General features: G+C 31.6%; 1 protein-coding gene across 1 annotated transcript in view; it reads right to left on the bottom strand.

Moving 5' to 3' along the window:
- The window catches only part of LOC142332828 (ATP-binding cassette sub-family G member 5), a 190,267-nt gene that overhangs the window by 32,214 nt on the left and 134,772 nt on the right, over positions 1 to 23,281 (bottom strand). The window contains exons 7-10 of the mRNA XM_075379451.1: positions 17,206 to 17,404; positions 14,117 to 14,219; positions 8,430 to 8,662; positions 2,398 to 2,614 (exon numbers count right to left, since the gene is read on the bottom strand). Of these exons, the coding sequence (XP_075235566.1) occupies positions 2,398 to 2,614; positions 8,430 to 8,662; positions 14,117 to 14,219; positions 17,206 to 17,404 (752 nt within the window). The remainder of the gene's footprint in view (positions 1 to 2,397; positions 2,615 to 8,429; positions 8,663 to 14,116; positions 14,220 to 17,205; positions 17,405 to 23,281) is intronic.

The raw sequence follows: 23,281 nt of genomic DNA on the forward strand, positions 1-23,281 counted from the left end.
CCCACTTCACAGATGCAGTGATTATTATTTATCTATTCACAAAGCAACAATAGATTTATGCCCAATTACAGTTTACTTTTTGATAAATAAACTTGAAACACATAAAAAATATCAAGCCTGACCAGGATTCGAATACAGAACCTCCCAGATAAATTATAGAGATAATAATATCAATATTATCATTACTGTGATTAGTAATAATTAAAATTAATGAATGACTTATAGTAATTAAAAAAAATTTATAATAAAGTAATAATACTTTCCTGGTATCGGTTATTTATTCTTATATAATGTAAAAATAATGATTCATGATAAATGTTACCCATGATTTCTTTTCCGGGATGACGGTAATTTATGATGAAGCTTTATTGTAAAATTATAATATATGTAACGTAAAATATATGTAAAATTATAATTATATGTTTAAATAAATAAAAAAAAGTTTAAAATATTTATGTTTTCATTTTTTTATGCTACCCCAGCTACAAATTCAACTTCCAAAAATTGTTATTTTTTTATTTTTCTACGTTTACCATGTTAAATGGAAGAACTAAAAAAAAATCCATTGAAAATTGTACAACTGATAAAAAGCTATCTAACATTTATTTTTTGAAGGGAGGGGTGAATTATAATAAAATTTTATTGTAATATTATTAATAAAACTTTAAATATATCAAAAAAAGTTTTAAAAATTCATATATTTAAACTTTGAATCCCACCACCAATATTATCCTCAAAGTACTTTCTTGTGCTACTTGCTCTACTGTTATGTCTAAGAAGTAATAAAAAAATATTTTAGATACAAAATATGTAATAAATAATGAGATAGCTTTTTTGATTTTTGAGGAACGGGGAATTTTGGGACAATTTTTTTTTTTTAATGATAAATAAGCATGTACACATATAATGAGCTTAATGTAATTTGGGATTATGTTGGCAAAATTTTGAAAAAATTGATCCCAAAAAACTATCTTCCCTCCCTCCTGGAGATATTGACCCCCAAAATTTTACCAACAAATTACAAAATTTCATCAAAATTATTTTATCCTATTGAAAGTCATTATGCTTGAAACGCAAATATAAGTACATACGTATGAAAAACATTTTTTTTGGGGTCCCTTGGTCATGAAACATCAAGAAATACAAAAATACCAATACCCCATTTTTTGACTGTTCCCATTCTTTCCTTCTTGGAGCATAGCTTTCTAGAGCTTTGATTCTCAAACTTTTTTGCCCGCCACCCACATTGAGAATCAAAAATTTTCTAGCACCCCAAAATTTTTAAACTTACCATCTGTTAAAAATAATAATTGCAACTCCTGCTTTTAAGAAGCACTCTGAAAAACAGCAATTACAATTACTGTTTTTAAACATTATTTTTAAAGACAAAAGTGGCCTTTTCTCTTTAAAGTCGATTATTTCAGTTCAGAAAAATTGCAGAGACATTCAGAAAATAAAATTAATGCTAAAGTCTTAAGCTTTTAAATGATTTTAATGTAGTTTACTGAAAAGTTTTCATTTCCCTAATGCGCTTGATTAAATTTCAAAGAAAAAATATCAAATTTATAAAACTTTTCTTCTCACCGATCTTTTTTCTTTTTAATTTGATTTTTGAAATATGAAGTATACTGTCAAAAAGTAGAATATTAAAGCTTTATTTTTTTTTATTCATCTCTCTAAGTCTCTTGGTTGCAAAGTTAAAGTAGTTTGAAAAGAATAATTTTTTATCATAAAATGTAAATGTCCCTTTAAGTTTTTGTAGTATAGTAGATATTTAATTTTAGTTTGAAATATCAGGAAAAAATCATTTTTGCCTTTTTTAAAATCATTCATCGCCTTCCTAGATTGCCTGAACGCACTCAATTCTCTGTGGGCCTTCTACCACTCCCCTGAAGACTTTCAGCGCCCAGAAGAGGGCGTTATTGCCCACTTTAAGAACAAATGCTTTAGAGCTATGATGCCAGGAAAGTAAAAATATTGATGATTATCTAAGGACTGAGAGACATCTCTCATCTCGTCTGTTGCTAACATATACATATATATTTACGAACACACATAAGTTGAAAAGTTAGTTTGTAAAATGTTAGAAATATACAGTGTGTCTGTATAATAGAGAAACTGAGAACACTTTTTTAATATATAAACAAATTCTAGTACCAGCTTTTATTATAAAATGTAACACGGTGAGCTTATACGTGTAAAGCTTATTAGTTACCATGATTAAAGTGCAAGATCAAGGTATTTTGTGACTCACAAGTTTTAAGTAACTTTCAAATGTTACGTGTAAATACCACACTACGTTTAATGACGAATAACATTTCACTACATATTTAAGCATCCTATATATATAAAACAAGCAATGATCTATTATTTAAAAAAAGAACATTTTCAACTGACCTGTCGTGCTTCCACCAGCCCACTGACGAAGAAATTCAACTAGAAAAAATGTATCAAATATATCCATAGAACTAGTTGGGCGATCTAATACTAGGATATCAGGATCAGCTACAAGATGGCACGCTAAATTTAAACGTTGAGTCTCTGATGGTGTAAGGCTTGCGACTTTTGTATCTAAAACTTGTGCAAGACCTAATTCCTCAACTAAGAGTCCCATCTGAAATAATAAAATAAAAATATTAATTTATTTTAAATTCCTGTTTATTCAAAAAAATTTTAATCAAATTCATAATTTTTAATGTAATAATAGAATGAATTTTTTTATATTTTATAATATTTTTAAACCACAAGTAATTGAACGATTTGTAAATTAAAACTTCTATCAATTATTATTAACGATCGATTTACTCACATCCTTCCTGTATCTTATTGAAAAAATCCAGTAGAGTTTCATAACTTTCCTGGCTTTGGTGTGAAAATTAAGCAACTTAGTAATGTACTAGACTACAAGAGTTAACCCACCAGGTTGGTCTAGTAGTGAACGCATCTTCCCAAATCAGCTGATTTGGAAGTCGACAGTTCCAGCGTTCAAGTCCTAGTAAAGACAGTTATTTTTACACAGATTTGAATACTAGATCATGGATACCGGTGTTCTTTGGTGGTTGGGTTTCAATTAACCTCACATCTCAGGAATGGTTGAACTGAGAATGTACAAGACTACACTTCATTTACACTCATACATATCATCCTCATTCATCCTCTGAAGTATTATCTAAACGGTAGTTACTGGAGGCTAAACAGAAAAAAGAAAAAGACTATAAGAGTTAAAATAGCTTATTTTAACTCTATTTTAGTTTATAAAATACACTATTTATGTATGCAAGTAAAGAATTACAAAAAATGTAATTTTACCTTTGGGTCGCAGTGATATGAAAGGGGGGTCGTGAAAGTAGCCTACAAATCAACATGTAAACAATAATGAAATTATTTTATGAGGAAAAAATCATTTATTATAAACATTTTACTTAAATTCATAACTACACATGTAAAGAAAATAAATAAATGAAATGATGGCGTTTTTCATTTTAAAGTTTCTCTGTATATCCTGACTACATAGGGAAAGACAGCCTCCAAGTGATTGTTTCGGTCACCATGCCACCTTCTCCATATCTAGGCCTTATGGGCTTTACCAGAGGTCATTTTAGTACCTCGGCAATGACATCTTTCAATCTCAGCCAGCATGCCACCGATGCGAATCCCACAAGCAACATTCCCTTCAGTGTACTACTAACTAACGTAAATTCCAAAAAAAACACATCTAGCCAAGTCTCAAACAAGACTGAATGACTTTCTAACAAGGAACTGAACTCTACCTATCTGAAAAGTAAAAATGAGTTCGACACACAATGAGCAATAAAACTCAACAAAGACACTAACAAAACACAACAATAACAATAAATAATTTAACATTTAGTTTCTCTTTATGTGGATATATATGAAACACACAAAAACAAATTGTTTTCAAATGATAAACTGCATTTAGTTCCTATATTTAATTTTTGGCATAACCATAAACAAAAACTCGCTTCACAGAGCTAAGACAACTCAATTCGAGCTAAGACTCGAATCACAGAGCAAAAGGAATTAATAATGGAATTAATTTCAATGGTTATGTGACTAAATTACCATATTCACTTCAACATATCTATTCGTTTTGACATACCTCCGAGGCCAAAACATATCAGAATCTTCAGATGTGAATTGTAGTTGTAACGTTTTATCAACAGACATTTTGAAGAATCTCAGTTGGTAACTTAGCAGTTGCAACAATATTTTCACTAATTGGATCAAGCCCCATCTCTTTGGAAAATTATCTTTATCTTCTAGAAAATACATTGCCGACTGAATTTTTAGCTCAAATGTATCTTCATACTACCCAAACTGTGGCGAATAATAGTACCTTCTTCACACAATTCTTTTTTGATATAATCAGAAGTGAGTGGAATCATATCAAAATTTTTGCTTCGAAGGCAAATAATCTAAAACTCAAGCTTCTTAATGAAAGCATGAACTTTGTCATTAATAAAATGTTTTTATCACATCCTTCTAAATTCATGTTCAAGTCAATTAAATGTGAAAATACTTCAGCTAAGTAAGTCAACAACAATATATAGTTATTATTCTGTTAACATGTTGAGAATGGTGTTTGTTTATCCTGGAAAAATATTATTAATTCATCTCACAATTCAAATAACTGGATGAACATTTTCCCCTGCTACAATCATCTGACTTTGGTATAGAAAAGAAGAGATTTTTTTTCTTTTCACCCATTTCATCGCGTAGACAAACTGCCTAAACTGTTATATAATAATATTTAACTTTTAATAAAATAAACAATTTTTACAGCTTTACAAAGAATTTCTTTGAGATTTTCTGATATATTGTTTGCAGCATGTCTATGAAGGAAGCAGTGCATCCATTCCATGCTTGGTACAAGGCAATCTTTTAATTTCAATGTTTTATTGGCAAACATTTCGATTAGCCGGTGGGGAATCTCAATCAGTAACTTATCAGCTGCAATAATTTTTTTACTAAATGGATTCAGTATCCATCTCTTTGAGAGATCAATTTTATCTTCCAGGATATACGCTACCAACTGAATTTTGTTATGTTCAAACATGACTCTCACAGTGAATATTATGTAAGCAGACTCAATTACAAGGAACAAGTACACATCAAGTTGGAACATGTAAATCGGTTATATTTGTCACTTCATACAAGCATCTTCATACCTGTTGCTATCAATACAGCTAAATAGTTTTAACTGGGTTAGAGTTGGGGGTTTGTAAAATATTTATTATATATATATTTTTTTTTACTTTTTGCGAGTCGTAGAGCTAAATAGGTTGAGAATCACTATTAACATTTCATACCTTGAATGAAATTCTCCAAATACATAACCAAAGTGAAAAGGAATCATCTAATTACTAAAAGAATCTTAGTTTTAGTCCTGAACTTTCAAAAAATAAAAAAAAGGATATTTTTGCTCTCAAATCCCTTTATGAAGATTTGAATAAGAAGACCAAACACAATCCAAAAGTAATTTAGCTACCTAAGGGGAATTAAATTATGTAAAAAAATTTATTTATCCTTTGAGCAATGGATACATAAAGTCCATATCCATTCTTCTCTCCCAAGACAGATTTTCATCAAAATTAAATGATATCAATGGCTCTCATACAGAAATCTTTGTGCCAAATTTAAGTCAATATATTCAATATTGGACAAAAAGACAGGCACCTGTCTTTGGACAAAACGACAAGTACAACACCTATAATTTTTTAATACTAATATTATTATTTTTTTGTTGAGAGAAGCTCATGAAAAGTCAAGACCTGTAAAAACTGTGCTGGGAAAGGAAAATTTAACCCGATCAGCATACTTTTCATTATATAGCTATAAAGTACAACTAGATAAGCGGGTAAAACAAAAAGTGAAATAATTACAATAAACGTTTAAAAATTTGATTATGCTGTATCTAAACTAGCCTTAATTATATTTTCAAACATAAAACTTGATAAGTAATTTATTAGAAAAAATTGTTTAATAATTTTTCTCTGTAATCCAAATTCTATAGTTTCAAAGAAATGTAGGATATTAAAAAAAAAAAATTAAAGTAACATAGAGTTGTTTTCATAAAATATAATTATACAGTTAATACTATCTATAAATAAATAATATATACAGAATGTAAATAAGATATCAAAACAATTAAATAACTTTTCAAAACAGTTAATATAATTTCTCCTATTTTTTATTAATATGTTTTTGGGATTATTAGTATATTTTAGGATGCTACTCTGATCAATGTATTATTATGATTTCCCTTGAACCATCTAGACAAATGTGGTAGCAGTTTCTTTATTTTATCATTGATGTAGCATATTATAATCCATTACTGATATGAAAATATATTGTATTATATACTTAACAAAATAAAAGGTTTGTTTTGTTGTTAGATGCACATCAATATTGGATATTTTTATTTAATTTCCCTAACATGTACGTTGCAATCTGTTCAACTAGTGAACAATAAGCAATCCTTTCACGGCCCAACGAGAACAAGATGATATGTAAATAAGGAGGAGATGTAGTCTTATACATACTCAGACCAACCATTCCTGAGACGTTTGATTAATTGAACTCCAACTACCAAAGTACACCACTGTCTAGTAATTCAAATCCATATAAAAGCAACTAACTTTTACTAGGATTTGAACCTCAAAACCTACTTTAAAAATTGAAAACTGGCTGTTAAACAATTGATTTGTGATGATGAGTTAACCACTAGACCAGTCCAGTCTGATGGGCTAACATTAGATATGAGTTTTACTTTCAATATTGTTAGAGCAAATGTTTGAATTGGCCTCCATTGATGATAATATACTGTAACAGCTAACAATTTAACGATTGTCTCAAAATTTCAAAAACCCTCGATGTTGCTCTGATATTTTATAAAATTTCTTCAGTTCTTTGCTGAAGATCTTTAACATTAACCAGTATATAAAACATACTTTTTATGTGCATTCAAAAGTTAGAAAACTAATTGCATTTAGATCAGGTGGTCTTGCAGGTCCTGCATGATCAATCTGCCTTTCAGGAAAGTAATCGTCCAAACACTGGTAGGAATTGATGAGATCAAATTGAAAGTTATACGATGAATTTTCAGTAATAATTTGGTTGTTGTTAACTGAAGTTCAGAAATAAGGTATCATTTTGATAATAATGAAAGGTTCAAATTTTAGGTAATAAATGTATTTGATAAAACTAATCATCGCATTATAAAAAATTAAAAAATTTATGATACTGTCATTTTGAAATTTGTGAATAAATTCACACCTTAATGTCACTTTTCCATGCACAGCTTTACTTTTATATCACTTTTGTGTCACTTTTATAGCACAGCTTTAGGTCTAAAAGGGAAAGTACTGTAAACGGTCCAGTTTGGGAATATGTGGTTTTCACAAGATCATGACATTTTGACACCTAAGGAACCCAAAAAACCAGATGGAAATTTTTTGGGTGTTAATGTTCGTATGTATGTGTGTTCGGTGTTGGCCTCTAAATCACCTTATATCTCCAGAACTACTGGACCAATTTTGACCAAACTTCTTCAGATTACTTCTATATATGAGGTACTGATGCCATTAAATTTTCAACTTAAAAAGATCGAGCGTGAGGCTATAGAGCAAGGTCACTCTCAGTATCTCAAGATTTTGCCTAATTAAGGTCATATTTTTCTTATGCACATTTATTAACAAAAAATAACAATATTTAAAAAAACATTTTTACAAAATTGTACCCCTACCCCAAAAAATTCCTGTCTTCTATGTTGTGGTGTCACAGGTGAGCGGTAGAATTAAATAAATGGATAATATATAAAGTGTAAGAAAATAACTCAGTCTGGCTGAGTCTCAAACTCAATCAGCCGGTTGAATTGGTACCTGGTGATTTCAGCCTCATGGCTACACCACTCTGCCAAACAAACATTTGTTATAACAAAGTTGTGAAATTACATTAGTTTAATTAGTGCCGACCGTCATCGCTACTACCACCACACCTGCGCGAATTAAATATGGTGTGCATGTGTGCTTTAATTAAAATAATTGAATTAAATGAACGAAAAAATAATATATCTAAATAAAATGACAGATATTTTAAATTAAGTTGTGTTAGTAAGCTATGCATCAGAAACAACCCACAGTTATCAGCTTTTTTTATTTATTAGAAAATGTATCTGTAAACAAATGTACCAGGTATGATAATGATTCCTCAATCCAATACTGAGATAAATTTTGTCAAAATAGCAAATAGAAAGAGAAATTAATTAATTTGGTGGATTAAGGAGAAATTACTAATTTTTCATAGAAATATTTTGTTCAATTTAATACAAAGAATCTAAAAATGAAGTCACACATAATTTTTTTATTACATTCTGTATATCAAAAATTACTTTAAAAAAACACACCTACCTGTTCATTAGTAGAAACTTTTGTTGGACCACGAGGTGGTCGTCTTAACCTCGAATAATACATAAGAGTTTGTGCAACACTAAGACTATCAGCTAATATTGCATCACAGTGTACATAAGCTAAACGCTTTTTTAGTACTCTCTGGCTAACACTTTGGCCGTTTAATACTGTATGTATAGTTCTAGCTTTTCTTTCACCAGCTAATACATCTAAAACTGCACGACCTTCATCGACTAAACAAAAAATGAAATATAAAAACAAAAAATAAAGAATAATATTGAATTTTTATTTATAAATATAAACATATAGATTTACATAGTATTTTATTACCGCAAAATCATTTATTTTTTAAGAATATTTGTTAAATTATCAGACTATTATTTTTAACGTAATGAAACTAGATAACAATCCAATGTCCATCCAAGAAGGGATTGCAAACCCTAGCTTTGCCCAATTTATTAGGATAATTGTATATTCATTTGAAAATATAGAATCCTTGGATCTGGCCACAGGAAGCTTCTCCATAAAGTAAATCAAGACTCTATCGACAGATTTTTTTAACTTAAAATGTTGAAATCTACATCCTCAGAACTAAAAATACAGTAGAAAGGATGAAAGATAAAGAAAACGGATGATGTAAACATACAAGAGAAGATGATGACATCCAGGGAAGTCTTAAGGCTCCTCCAGTTAATGGGTTTAAATCCTACTCATAATCCTTTAAAAAATTAAGGATATTTTTATCCAAAACTGAATCACTACATTAATTAAAAATTTTGTGTAGGCTAGCTACAGATATATGTACCAAATTTTTTTTTTACTTTAAAAATTAAACAGCTACCTGTAAACTATAAAATAATTTAACTAGATGCCCATTTTCAGTAATTCACATTAATAAATTCATAAGGCCGGCAGAACTCAAAAAAAAATCTTCTGATGGACTGATATAATCATATTTATAACAGATACCAAAATATTGAATTTTATTTTGGTATTCTATTATAACATGATTTTCACTGGAGATGAACTATGTAAATTTTAATAACAAAAACTATCAACATATTGTACAAAAAGCATCCATTTTAAGTCTGTTAACATTAGGATCTTTTAAACAAGAAAAGCTACAAAGAACTTTAAATGGAGTATCTTTCCTCAACTTTTTATACATTAATTATACCAATATTGGCATGCTTGAAATCTCTGCCCTTTTATCATTTTTTTTTTTTTTAAGTATATATCACCAATTTTTACAATATTTTCAGTTCACAACACATAAGACATTTTTCCCTAAACGTAACCATTCAGGAACTACACCTCATTTCCATTTGTATTTATAACAATATATTAAACATCATAGAACACATTTTTTCTAAAGGTGAAACGTGCCTAGATTTTCACAGTTGGTTGTAAATTTTAATTGTGTAAAAAAAACTATTTGCTAATAATTTTTTTTTTAAATTAATATTTATTTTTCATAAACGTAAAAAAAAATGCTACGCAGTCATTGCTCACTTCATTCACCCAACCATCTAGCCAGGGAATGGGACCTCTTGGACCCCAGTAGGCCCAGGCAAACCTTGGAGCAATCCTCAGGGCCTCCTAGGGCCACAGAACCTACCCCATGGCTGCAGACCTTGCTTTGCTCACTTTTACCATCAGCGTAACCCCCCCCCCCACCACATCTGAACCCTCACAGAGCTAACATCACTTACCATTCCCGTCTAACCAGAGGGCTTTGCCTCCTGGACCCCTGCAGTGTTTGATACCCTTTCAATTGTGAGAATAATACTAACAAATAACAATTAAAATATTCAAGCTTTATAAAAACGTATAATGGCTTAAAACCTTCCCTCGGATAACACAAATGTATCCTACAAATTTGAAAGTAATCAATCAGTTGGTTCTCTCATGATGTGAGAACAAAGAAACAAACAAACTATCAGCTTTATATATGAGAAAATATATATATTTTTTTTATTGTTGTTTAAAGTAATAATATATGTTTTCCTATATTAAAATAAAAAATAATTTGTCAATTTCATTAAATTAATAATTTATTTTCATAAATTGAAATAAAACATGAACATTTTATCAAATTTCATTCATTTATTAGAATAATGTGATTTAGTATGAATACTAAATCACATTATTAGTAGCCAAATTAAATTAAATTAGTAGCCAGATCTTTCAAGATCTGGCTACTAATTTAAAATGTTTGTAAAACTGTTAAGACAAAAAAGTGTACAGGTTTAATTGAAAGTTAATATAAAAAATGAAATATTATAACAAAACATTTCCATTGAAACAATAACAAAAGATTAAAATTAAAAACTCTGGGATTAGGTTCATCTTAAGAGGTAGACATTGTTAATAGGTACAATTGTAGCTCCTGAATGGTTGCATTTAACTGAAAATACTCAAAAATTATATGTTCTATCTGAAAATGTTTAAAATTTTGGGTTTTTTATTTAGAAAAAAAAATTTGGCCACCATATTGATAAAATGGTGAAGATTTCAAACATGTTGATTGGGCATATTTAATAGTACATTCAAAAATCAAGGAAAAGTTTCACTCTTAAATCTCTTTGTAACTTTTCTAGTGAACAAAATTTTGAGACTCTAAAGGTAGGACAATTAAAATGTCCCACAACTTGTATAAACTTGTATACAATCATAGCTATGTCTACAAATTGCAAAAATATTTTTTATTTTCAAGTTATCTTTATGTTCCACAAAAAATACTACAGCAAAACAGTTTTTCCTTCAGATAGCTGTTTTTATCTCAACTTGTCTGTTTTTTTGGTTGATTTGCATCAACCGTATAACTTGTTATAATAAAAGTTTAAGAATGAATCTGTTTTAATCAACACAACAGATAGGAATTTAAATTATAAATTTGGGAATCTGCCATTTTTTTATTTAAAATGTTTGTCAATTAGGCAGTTTCCTTTTTAACAATAAAATATTATTTCTATGTATATTCCAACCTGAATTATATGATATCTATTAAGGCTCAGTCAGAAAGAGTTTTCAAGATACCAAATGAGCTTCAGATCATTATTTTCCACCCATAAATAAGAATAATGTAACCGATATTTAGAAAATTAAACATGTTTACATTTATGAATGTGTAATCTTTGCTATTAAAAAGATTCATTTATTAATAATAAAATAAAATAACTTAAAAAACAAAAAATCCAACTACTAATTGTACACATGAACCTAGAATAATTACAAGAAATGAACAAAAAATAATTTAAAAAGTTTTTCTTTCTTTTCTTACAGGCATTTTTTCTGAATAAATCCCAATTCGTGTAGGGAAAACACCCAATTTGTGACAATCCTGGAAGCTGCACCAACCCCTTCATACGTAGCCCTGATGGTCTTTACTGGAGATCATCTTTTAGACCACCTAAACTTGATAATACAACACAGTTATCAGTCTGGCCTCTGTCAGGATGCCACCAATGTAAATGCCTTGGTAGACTTTCCATCAGTATATTTACAAAACTTACTATCGCCTTCATATTGCCTGTTCCAACCACAACCACCTACCGTAACTTATAGTCCTCGACTACCAAATAAACCGATTCATGAATTTACGATCCCTGCATCTTCCTCTAACACAGAAAGTTGCACACAAAACTCATCCTATATCTAACTTTAATTAGACTATGCATTCGGATCATTAGTTGATTAAGTCTTTAAACACCAAAAATACTATCTTGATACCAAGAAAACAAGTGTTGATTGCAACAACGACAATTTTGTCCTACAATTCACTCAAAGTCCTCTTGATTTACTTAAAAATCAATAAACAGATTCATAAATTTAATAAGCCTTTACTGAAAACACACCCTATCTCTCTCTGTTTTGATCCACTTTTGGGAAAAACTTCCTATCTCTCTCTGTCCTAGTCCATTTTTGGAAGTGAGGTCAATGCCTCACACTGCAGCTCCATCACAGAATTCTCCACACGTCCATCTTAAACTAACAGTGAATATCTCAGCGAACTAGGGCTCGATGCCCTAGTTCGATTAACTACGTTCTATTTCCTTTCGGTTTTCCAGTTAACTTGCAGATCACAACCAGAACTGATCCTCACAAGCTCTCTAGCTACTTTGGTACGTTCAGCTTTGTACCCGGGATAGACATATAAGACGTGGTGACATTTTCAATAGTTCTACACATCGGACGCAAACCTAAATTGATTAAACCAAATTAATCAAACAGGCAATATACAGTAAGGTAGTCACTGATGTGAGATCTAATATTACTTCTAGATTTTATGTTGTAGTTAGGTGCCTGTTAATCTTAACTAAGTGGAAGTCATTAAAGTCACCATCTAATACGAATAGCCTACACAGGCACCCAAATACAACATAAAATGAAGAAATAATATTAAATTTCACATCGCTGACTAACTAACTGTATCCTGCAAAAATGCTTGTAGGTAAAGAAAGAAAAAACTTGTTTAATTATTTTTTGTTCATTTCTCATAATTATTCTACGTAGATGTGTACAATTAGTGATCAGGATTATTGTTTTTTAAAACTTATTTTAACGCTTTTTTATTGTTTTTATAACTTTACCATTCAGTTACCTGGATATAATAATTTTTCCTATTTTTTTCTTACAAACATGCTACTTAAATAGAAATCTGAATATTGATAAATGGCACATATATGTGCTAAACACGATGCATCACTGCTTCCCTTCGCAGAGCGCATTTTTCATTTATATCTCAAAAACCATGAATTTTTAAAACAAATCAAACACGCAAAAATGTTTCTTTTTTTTTATCATTTTATGAAATATCATCACTAAAATTTAAAACAAGTGTAATTTTTTAATTTTGTCTCTCAGTGTAGTGCCCCCCACCCCTTATGGATTAGGTAATTTAAGATAATCTATGTTACTTCCAGACCGAAGTCCTGTTACTATCCAAAATTTGGTTGTAATCAGTTGGATCTGTGAAGATAGAGAAGGGAACAAAGAAACAAACATAACAGTTAAATACATTACCCTATGTACATAGTCGTGTAAAAAAATAAAAATATCCATCCATACCAAATCACTGACAACAAAAATGTTTTCATACTACTTAATACAATTCTTCAGATTATGAGAAAGAATTTTATTATGCTTCCATTGCCATTTTTAATAAATTACAAAACCATTAAAAAAGATTGTCCCACAAATTTATTTAAAATAAAATTAATTAAAAGATTTTCTTTTACACAAACAATATTACTCTGTCAGTAAATATTTAAATAATACTAATTAAAAAAAAACTTTAAAAACCCTGAATTTTGAACACCCCATTCAACACGTACATTGTAAATATGTGCTCAAACGATTTTCATTAACGCCTTCTAAATCATGATTGATTTTGTAATTATTTTTTATATCTAATATCTTCAACAATATTATATTATGTAATTAAATTTTAAATAATTAATTGTATATTTAGAAACTGTTCTATCAAATTTTTTCTTGTCTCGTTTGATCACTCCAGGCATTTTATTGGCCATTTCATTTTTTGATCTGTGAAATAGCATATTTATCCATTCCTGATGTTATCAGTCTAAAATATTATTATGTATTATCACAAAAAATTTATTTAGTAATAAATATGTTTGTACTGTATAATAATGAAAAATTAATATAATTTTTTTTTAATATACCTTGAGTTGCCATAACAGCTAATATTTCACCGGCACGTACTTCCATTGATACTGATTGTAATAATGGTTCTCCATTTTTACCATCGACATCTAATCCTCTTACCTATAAAATAAAAGCATACAAAAAAAATTAAATTTATTAAATAATAATACTGCGGTTGGTTTTTCAAAGTGAACTGGATTATAAACTCATATGGTTTTAAGGGTAGTACAGTCATCCTAGAAAACATAGAAACTTAATTGATAAAATAGAACTACAAACAAAATGTTCAAATAAACCTTAGTTAAGTTTTTTAAGTGACTAACTTTATACTACGACGACCAATTGTGATTTTAACATTTTATAAATCTACATTCTACATATTTTAATTTGAATGATCTCAAATTGAAAAAAAACACTTCCTGAGGATGGTTGAATGACTGAAAGTGCTTGAAAAGAGAACGCAGACTAATTGTTGGTAAGGTTGAATTTCATTTGTTTATATATAAATAAACTTTAATTTGCTGATATATTTCCAAACATTTTTTTTGTTTATTTAAAATGTTATTTCCCATCATGCAGCCTACAAACGCATATACACACAACTTAAATTAGCAAGTCTGTGCTACATTAGTGACGACAGTGGTGGTACTATTGCTGCATTATACCCACTTAGTTTAGAGCATTTTGTGGGATGTGGGTGCGATTTTATAAATATTATTTTTTAATTGTTAACATATGTGCCTAAGAAAAATAAGACCTTAATTAGGCAAACTCTCGAGATATTGAGTCCACGTTGCTCTACAGCCTCACCCCCTTGATCGTTTAAGTTGAAAATTAATGGCATCAATTCCCCATGTACAGAAATAATCTTGACCAATATTGGTCAAAATCGGTCCAGTAGTTCTGGAGGTAGAAAGGTGATTTAAGAGTGTGACACTGAACACATACACAAACATATGAATATCCAGAAAATTTCCATCCAGATTTTTGTGTTCCTTAGGTGTAAAAACGTCAAGTTCCAGTGAAAACCGCTTATGTCCAAATTGGACCGATTAGTATAGTTTCCCTTCTACAGCTATAACGCTAGACGGGAAAGTAAAAGAATCTCAGAACAATTTCTACAAAAAAAGATTAAGAATAAAGTTCATATAAACTTGCATTAATAAAGAATTAGTTTTTGAGTTATAGCTTGTAAAATATTTAACCTTGATTTCTGGTAAATCAATCGGGTAAACTGAAGCCATTGTAGTTTAATTAAGGCATACATTTGATGGTTTCAATTTAAAAAATCTGACAAAGTTAATCAAACGAGAAAATATAGAAAGAGTTTGCGAAATACCCATCGTGGAAATATTTTACGGTAACCCAATCGCTCAAGAATATGGCCCATTCGTTCTTTAGATATGCCTAACTGAATAGGAATGCATTGCCGGGTGATTCGCCAGTCAGTTTGAAGCAAATCGTCCACCTCCTTTCGATGTTTCTCGTCAGTCACAGAAACCGGTCGTCTGCTGCGAGGTGCATCCCCAATTGTCGTTTTACCGGTTTCACATTTGTGAAATTTCAAAGGCCACCTGTTCATAGTACTCATATCAACAGTTTCACTACTGTAAATCGTTTTTAAACGATGAAAAATATTCGTAGGATTCACATTTTCTGCTGTAAAAAATTCGATCACTGCGTGCTGTTTTAACCGTGTTGACATATTGGCCGTACTCGAATCCATTTTAACTTCTACTGAAAACAAACCTGCGGAAGAGGCTATGGAGCCTCGCGATGGAGGCATGGCAGCTTGAACGGCACACCACGACTGAGGGAAGATCCTTGTATAGGTTTATACAGGATCTGGGGCGATGGTACGCCTCGAATTCATTTTTAAGGGCAGCGGGTGCCCAAATGCTCCCCAACCATGTGGATTTGAAGCAATATCTGTTTCGGTTTCGCCTAGCGGCTGATGAGTTGTGTGTCTGCGGGGAGGTCCAGTCCAACGAGCATATAATGTTCGACTGCCCTGCTCTTGGGGGGGCCAGAGACCGGGCCACCCTGGAAAACTTAGAGGTCAGGGGGAAAACTGGCCGCTCATAAACGGCGAGTCAGTGTGGCGATAGCCGCATTGTCGGAACGTGTGGGAGTTCCTCGATGAGGTTGCTATGTTCAACCGTCATCGTTAGATCGGTTAATTTAAATGGGATTTATTGATTCCTGTAGCGTGTCTGTGGGAAGTCTTCCTTGAAATAATGGCTGCCATCAGCCAGTAATTAGCTCCAAGCGCTTTAAATGGTGGACAGGCACTAGCTGGCAAACAGCGACCGAGGCGCGGCGGCTTAAATTGCCGTCTTTTTAATTTATAACTCTATAGTTTTTAATTTATAACAAGGGGTGCGCCTCCCCGATCTAGATTTAGTTTGACAAGGGAGCGGTTGGGACGCATAAGCGGGTGGTGAATAGCACCCCGCTTAATCTGCTCACGCTGATAGATAGCTCACTAGGAGCTTTTAGGTAACGAGGTCGCTAAACTGTTTTAGAGGCATAGTAGTAACTTGGCACTGACATTTGGTCTATGCTCTACGGCGATCGAATGGGGTGGTGGCGGGAGAAATGCCAGTTAACCAATTCACTACCGAAAACCGCTTTTAAACGATGAAAAATATTCGTACGATTCACATTTTCTGCTGTTAAAAATTTGATCACTGCGTGCTGTTTTAACCGTGTTGACATATTTGTCATACTCGACTCCAGTTTAACTTCTGCTAGAACAAACCGGCAAACGGATTTCAACGCATTATCGCAGGTTTGTAGAGGGGTTTTTTACTATCATGTGCTGTCACGCCCGATTCGATAGTACCTTTTGTCTCCGTGTAGCATGCTAGCGTGCAAAAATTTATCAACCGAGCCTTAAAAAACATTTTTTTCTCTCGTAAAATGATGTCATTATTGTTTACGTGTAAAGTTATAGGCTAATTTCTCGACCCCCCTTTCATATGACCGCGATTCCCATGGGGGTCACGACCTCAGGTTGAGAAATACTGCACTACAGTAAGGCATTGCTTGTAATAAAATATAAAAACTAAGATTATTCCAATAAAATAAATTATACGATGCTTACCTGTAAATGTGGATACTGTCCATTAAATACTTCAGATCTATTGACTTGAAATGACATTGCAGTCGGTTCTCTGCCAGGCGGACCGTGCGGTACTGCAACATTTAACATACTTGCCGCGACAGGACCATCAAGAACGGATTGACTACCCGGTCTGTAACCAGTACCAACAACTGCAACTGATGCTGGACGAACTCCATGCCTAAAAATATAAAATAATTGTATAATGTTACATTATAATTATTATTCCATTTTTTTTTCTTATTTATACAATAGAAATTAATAAATATTTTATTCAGATCGATACATAATAATAGGATAGATGTTTCTTCACGGATAAAAAAAATAATCATCCAAGAATTTGTCTGGATGGATCAGGGGAAACCATGGTAAAACCTTCATAAATACAGCAACTCAAGGTACACAATTACGCATTACAAAATTAAACAAATAAAAATCAGGTGTTAATGAAAAAAATGTTGTACAAATATGCAAAACATTCACGGCTTTTATTAACTTTTAAATTGATATTTTTTAAAAATTTATCAAGAAGGGTGCTATTGTTACATATAATTTTTTTTAATGTATTTTAAAAAATTTGTAGGTAATTTATTGAAATATTTAACAGTAACATCATAATAATAAAGCCCCTACATCTTTGTAGACGTCCACATCGACAAAATTAAATATTTTTCTATTTATTTTAACTCCCAATGTTTTTTTTTGTTTATCCTCAAATCTTGCATCCTTAATTTAAAATACTTCCTGACATTGCCTATTGATAAAATTTTGCACGGTTACTAAAGTCGGGTGACAATACAATATTCCGTCATTTCTTTTGCAAAAATCCCCCCCCTACGGGGGTAAATTTGTAAAATATATATAAGCGACAAAAAAAGATTTGTTAATTTACAATTGTATTTCAATAATAAGAAATTTCACTATTTTGTTACTTCGTATAGTAAATATTTGATTGAAAATTTGTTTGATATTTTATAAATATATTAAGAATTTCAAAATATAATGTTATCTTTTATAATCCAAATTAACCTATTAATTATACTCGTGCAATGTATGTTAATAATTTGATTAAAATATGACTAAAAAGTATAAAACAAGTTTTTAAAAAGTTTTGTAATATTATTTTAATTTTACCGCCTAGTTTTCTTGTAGTTATCAGAAATCCCAGAGAAAATATCCGACATCCTTCAAAATAAATATAATTTGTTTTTTTCAAAATTTATAAAAATATTTATTTTACTTTAATTTTAGTAACACGTAAAATAATTACGTGTCTGACTGAAACGAAGCTGGAACTTACAGATGAAAGACACAAATGCTTTTACTCCGCCGCGGAGATTTTTTAAATTAAATAATACAAAAAATATACTTACTTTTTAATCTTATTTGCCAGTAAATGTTTTCTACACCTTACTTTATGGTTAGTACATGCAAATCTAATATTATAAATATCATCATCGACAAATTTAAAAGGTACAGCTAACACTAACTGACAACTAGTATTAAACATTATACGTCGTACCGGGCGATTTAAAAATTAAAATACAACTGAAATTCAATTCTCTTTAAAGTTTAAATTTCGTTTACTATTTAAAAATAAAATAAAAATGAATTACAGGTAAAATTAAAAAATCAAATATAAAACTTAATTATACATAAATACAAAGAATCTTATGTAACATAAATAATTACTACTGCACACGTTTTTTTTTTATTAACAAAAGACAAATAATCGCTTTTAAATGCCGACAATGTAAACAATTTTCTCATATTAATAAAATGTCAGCCGATTAAACTTCATTAAATAATTCAGTACAGTACGTTTCGAAACATAAAAAATCACATAATTACGTAATATTTATATGTAACAATAAAATTATTTCTTAACAGAATCAAAATAAAAAATGTTTGTTCTTCCTTTCTAATTTATTCTCATTACCTTATAGAATTATTAAAAAATATAAAATCACTGTTCATATAAATAATGTAAATTCATAATAATACATCGCGTAGATCAAATCAAGAACGAGCAGATATAATTCTTTAAGGAGATAAAAAAGAAACGACTGTTCAGCATTTGTCTGGAAAAATCAAGGGAAACCAAGGTAAAACCTTGATCAGAGCAACGTAAACAAAAATTATTATTAATAAAATTACAAAATAAATCGCTATTGAGAAAGCATTAATGAAAAGTTATTTGAGCACATATTAATATAAAAATTTAACAGAAATAAAAAACACTCAAAGTTTTTTTTAATTTTATTTAACAATTAGTGTACATAATTAGAATTAGTACATAGAACTTGCGGTTAATGATGTTAAAGAACAATTTAGATTCGGAGTAACAGTACAAGGTGAAAAGATAAAGATGCATATAATCTGTGCAGCGAATTTTAAAAACCTATTTGTATTTGTATCCGTACAAAATAAGTGTCGTCTAAATTAAAGGTTGACAATATGAAACACCAAAGAATGGTACTCGCTGAACGGGCCGTGAACCGGGACGTACTGCTAAAAAATGTTTGGTTTTCAGATGGGGCACATTTTCACCTAGACGGGGTTTTTAATAAACAAAGTGTGTATTTTTGGGCTTCAGACAATCCACACGTGTTTCATGAAAAGGTGTATCACGCTCCAAGAATTACGGTACGGGCCTCTATCTCGAGTCGTGGAGTAATACGGCTACTCTTTAATGAACAGACCGAACAGTGAATGTTATGTAAAGATGCCGCGCAGTAATTTTGTTCCTCAGCTTCTTGCAAAAGGGTTTTAATTAGAAAACGAGAGGTTCATACAGGATGGAGCTAGACCGCAGACTGATAATGTTGTTTTAGACTTTCTGGGTGAAACTTTTAACGCAAATGACATTTCAAACCGATTTCCTAATTGTTTTTCGCGTGGAAAGTCCTGATTTGAATCCCTCCGATTATTTTCTTTAGGGATTTCTAAAAGAAAAGATTTTCCCTAAACATCCTCGTACAGTGATGGTACATCGAGGCGTGCAACGAGATAATCGAGGATTTGTGTCTTCGAGTTATTAACAACATAGAAGTTCGTGTCGGAAGAAGTTGCTAGACGTGATACTGGTAATACTAAACATGCGGTAAGCAGAACATAATTTCCAGATATACGGTAAAAACTATGTATTTTACTTTTCTGTATTGCGATTGAAATAAATATTTTTTAACAAATCCAAATGTTGGAACATTTCGTGCGCCATCTGTATGTAAGCGTAATAAATATTTAATAGCGATGCGATTAGATTGGTACATACAGGTTAGATCGATTACAATAGCGATGTGAAGATTGGCTTTATTTAAAAGTATAATCATTCCGTCCATGTCTACCCGATAAGGCACAATGTATTTAAAATTAAACGGTTAGTACTTTGAAATATAAACGTACAATTTTTAAAAACATTTAAATAATTATCCTTATATACAGTCTTTATAAAAGAGCGGTTAGGTTTCTATAATTCAGATTCAGATAGTAACCCACTCACCGGGTTGGTCTAGTGGTGAACGCGTCTTCCCAAATCAGCTGATTTGGAAATCAAGAACTCCTGTGTTCAAGTCCTAGTAAAGGCTTTTTTTTACTTTTATACGGATTTGAATAGTAGATCGTGGATACCGGTGTTCTTTGGCGGTCGGGTTTCAATTAACCACACATCTCAGGAACGGTCGAACTGAGAATGTACAAGACTACACTTCATTTACATCCATACATATCATCCTCTGAAGTGATACCTGAACGGTAATTCCCGGAGGCTAAACAGGAAAAAGAAAGGACAAGATCAAAAGAGTAAGGAAATTTTGAGAAGTTATGTCGGTAGCCCTGATAGCCTCCAACCCAAAAGTTTGTGTAACAGCAGTTCAAATCACCACACCGGTTTTTGTTTTGTTGCTGAGTTGTGTTCATTAGTTCGTTACTATGATCAATGTTCAAGAAAAAACTAAGTGTGTTTTGCGGCAGGCTGAATTAAAGTCCGCAACCCACCGGGTCGGTCTAGTGGTTAACGCGTCTTCCCAAATCAGCTGATTTGGAAGTCGAGAGTTACAGCGTTCAACTCCTAGTAAAGTCAGATGTTTTTACATGGATTTGAATACTAGATCGTGGATACCGGTGTTCTTTGGTGGTTGGGTTTCAATTAACCACACATCTCAGGAATGGTCGAACTGAGAATGTATAAGACTACACTTTCATATCATTCACACTCAAACATATCATCCTCATTCATCCTCTGAAGAATTATCTAAACGGTAGTTACCGGAGGCTAAACAGGAAAAAGAAAGAAATGAATTAAAGTCCGCAATTTTAGTTCGACGTGAATATGGAAAAGATCCACCGCATGAAAATAATATACGACATTTATTCAAACAGTTCAAAGAAACCGGATCTGTTTCCAAGGAAAAATCAACCGGCAGATCACGAGTATCGGACGAAACTATTGAACGAATTAGACAATCTGCGATACGAATTCCTAACAAATCCATCTCCCGTCGAAGCCTCGAGGAAGATATTCCAAAAACAATTCACGACGTTTTACACAAAATATTGAAATTACACGCACTTAAGATCCAGCTATTGCAGGAATTGAAACCTAATGATGGAGAAAAACGTTTCAATTTTCAACAAAATTAATGAAAACGAATCGTTTCTGGACGATTTAATTTTTACGGATCAACCTACATTCCATATTAATCGGTATGTTGACATACATGATTTACAAATCTCTGAAAACCCAAATCGAATTTTTGAGAAACAACGTGACAAGCCTAAAGTTAATGTTTTGTTTGGTATAATAAAATATCATGTAATCGGACCTTTTTTCTTATCTGAAAAGATTATTAATGGAAATTTTTATCTCGATGTGTTAAACAATTACTGCTTTATTCGACTGGATGAACTCAAAAACATACAACGAATTAATTTCCAATAAGACAGCGCCCCCCACACTTTAATGCGTTCGTCAGCCAGGCTTCGAACCTAAAGTTTGGACATCGATGGATAGGCCGATAAGGACCTATACTCTGGCCTCTGAATCCAGACCTGACATCTTGCGATTTTTTCTTGTGGAGTTACATAAAAAATATTGTTTATTCCCAAAAAATACGCGACCTACGTCATTTAAAGGTAAGGATTAATGAAAGATTTGTAACCGTAACAGAAGATATGTTAAGATATCCAAAAAACTTACGATGAAATTGTAAACCGTACGGTAAAAGTCTCGCAGATATCATTTCTTCCGCTCAAACAAAAATTTCTGTAATATAAATAAAATCGTTTTTAACAAAACGATACTGATATCAAAAAAGGTAAAAACACTACTACATTTCTATTATCAAAATCTGTTATTAATTTAGAATTTTCTTCAAAAAAAAAAATACATATTAAATATATGTGATATACGAGGGTAAGTAAATTATTATCCGTAATTTAGTTATATTTTTGTTTATGTTGGTAGTACTGTCGCGTAGATGACGCATGCGTGGTTTAATTGTTGTTATGTCTGTGCAGGTTTGATGCTGCTAAATTACTTCCATTATCGCTGCCCTGCCGTTAACCATGGTTGCTCCGCTTTCTGTTTGCGCCAAAGAAGAGCAACGTTCAGCGATCCGTTTTTTGTAAGGTGTATCAGGGGCCGAAATTCATCGAAGACTTTCGATACAGTACGGGAACAGCGTGTTGCCGCAACGGAGTATCTACGAACGGATTGAAAAATTCAAAAATGGTCTCACGACGAAGGAGCCGGGTGACCGTTTACCGCCACAAATGAGGAAAACATTGAGCGTGCACGCGACACGGTTTTCTTAGACAGACGATTAACTATCGATGAAGCGGCACATCCTCTGAATATTAGTCACGGTTCTGCCTACGTAATCGTCCACAACAGACTTGGGTTTCATAAAGTCTGTGCAAGACGGGTCCCAAAACGACTCGCACAGTCGCATAAATAAACGCGCTTAGACACCTGCCAAAAACATTTGGATCGCTACACTAAGGGACATCTTCTTAGATAGAATCATCACCGGTGACGAAACACGGATCCATCATTACG

This window comes from Lycorma delicatula, chromosome 12 (genome assembly GCF_047948215.1).
Source record: "Lycorma delicatula isolate Av1 chromosome 12, ASM4794821v1, whole genome shotgun sequence".
In the NCBI taxonomy this organism is placed as follows: Eukaryota; Metazoa; Arthropoda; class Insecta; order Hemiptera; family Fulgoridae; genus Lycorma; species Lycorma delicatula.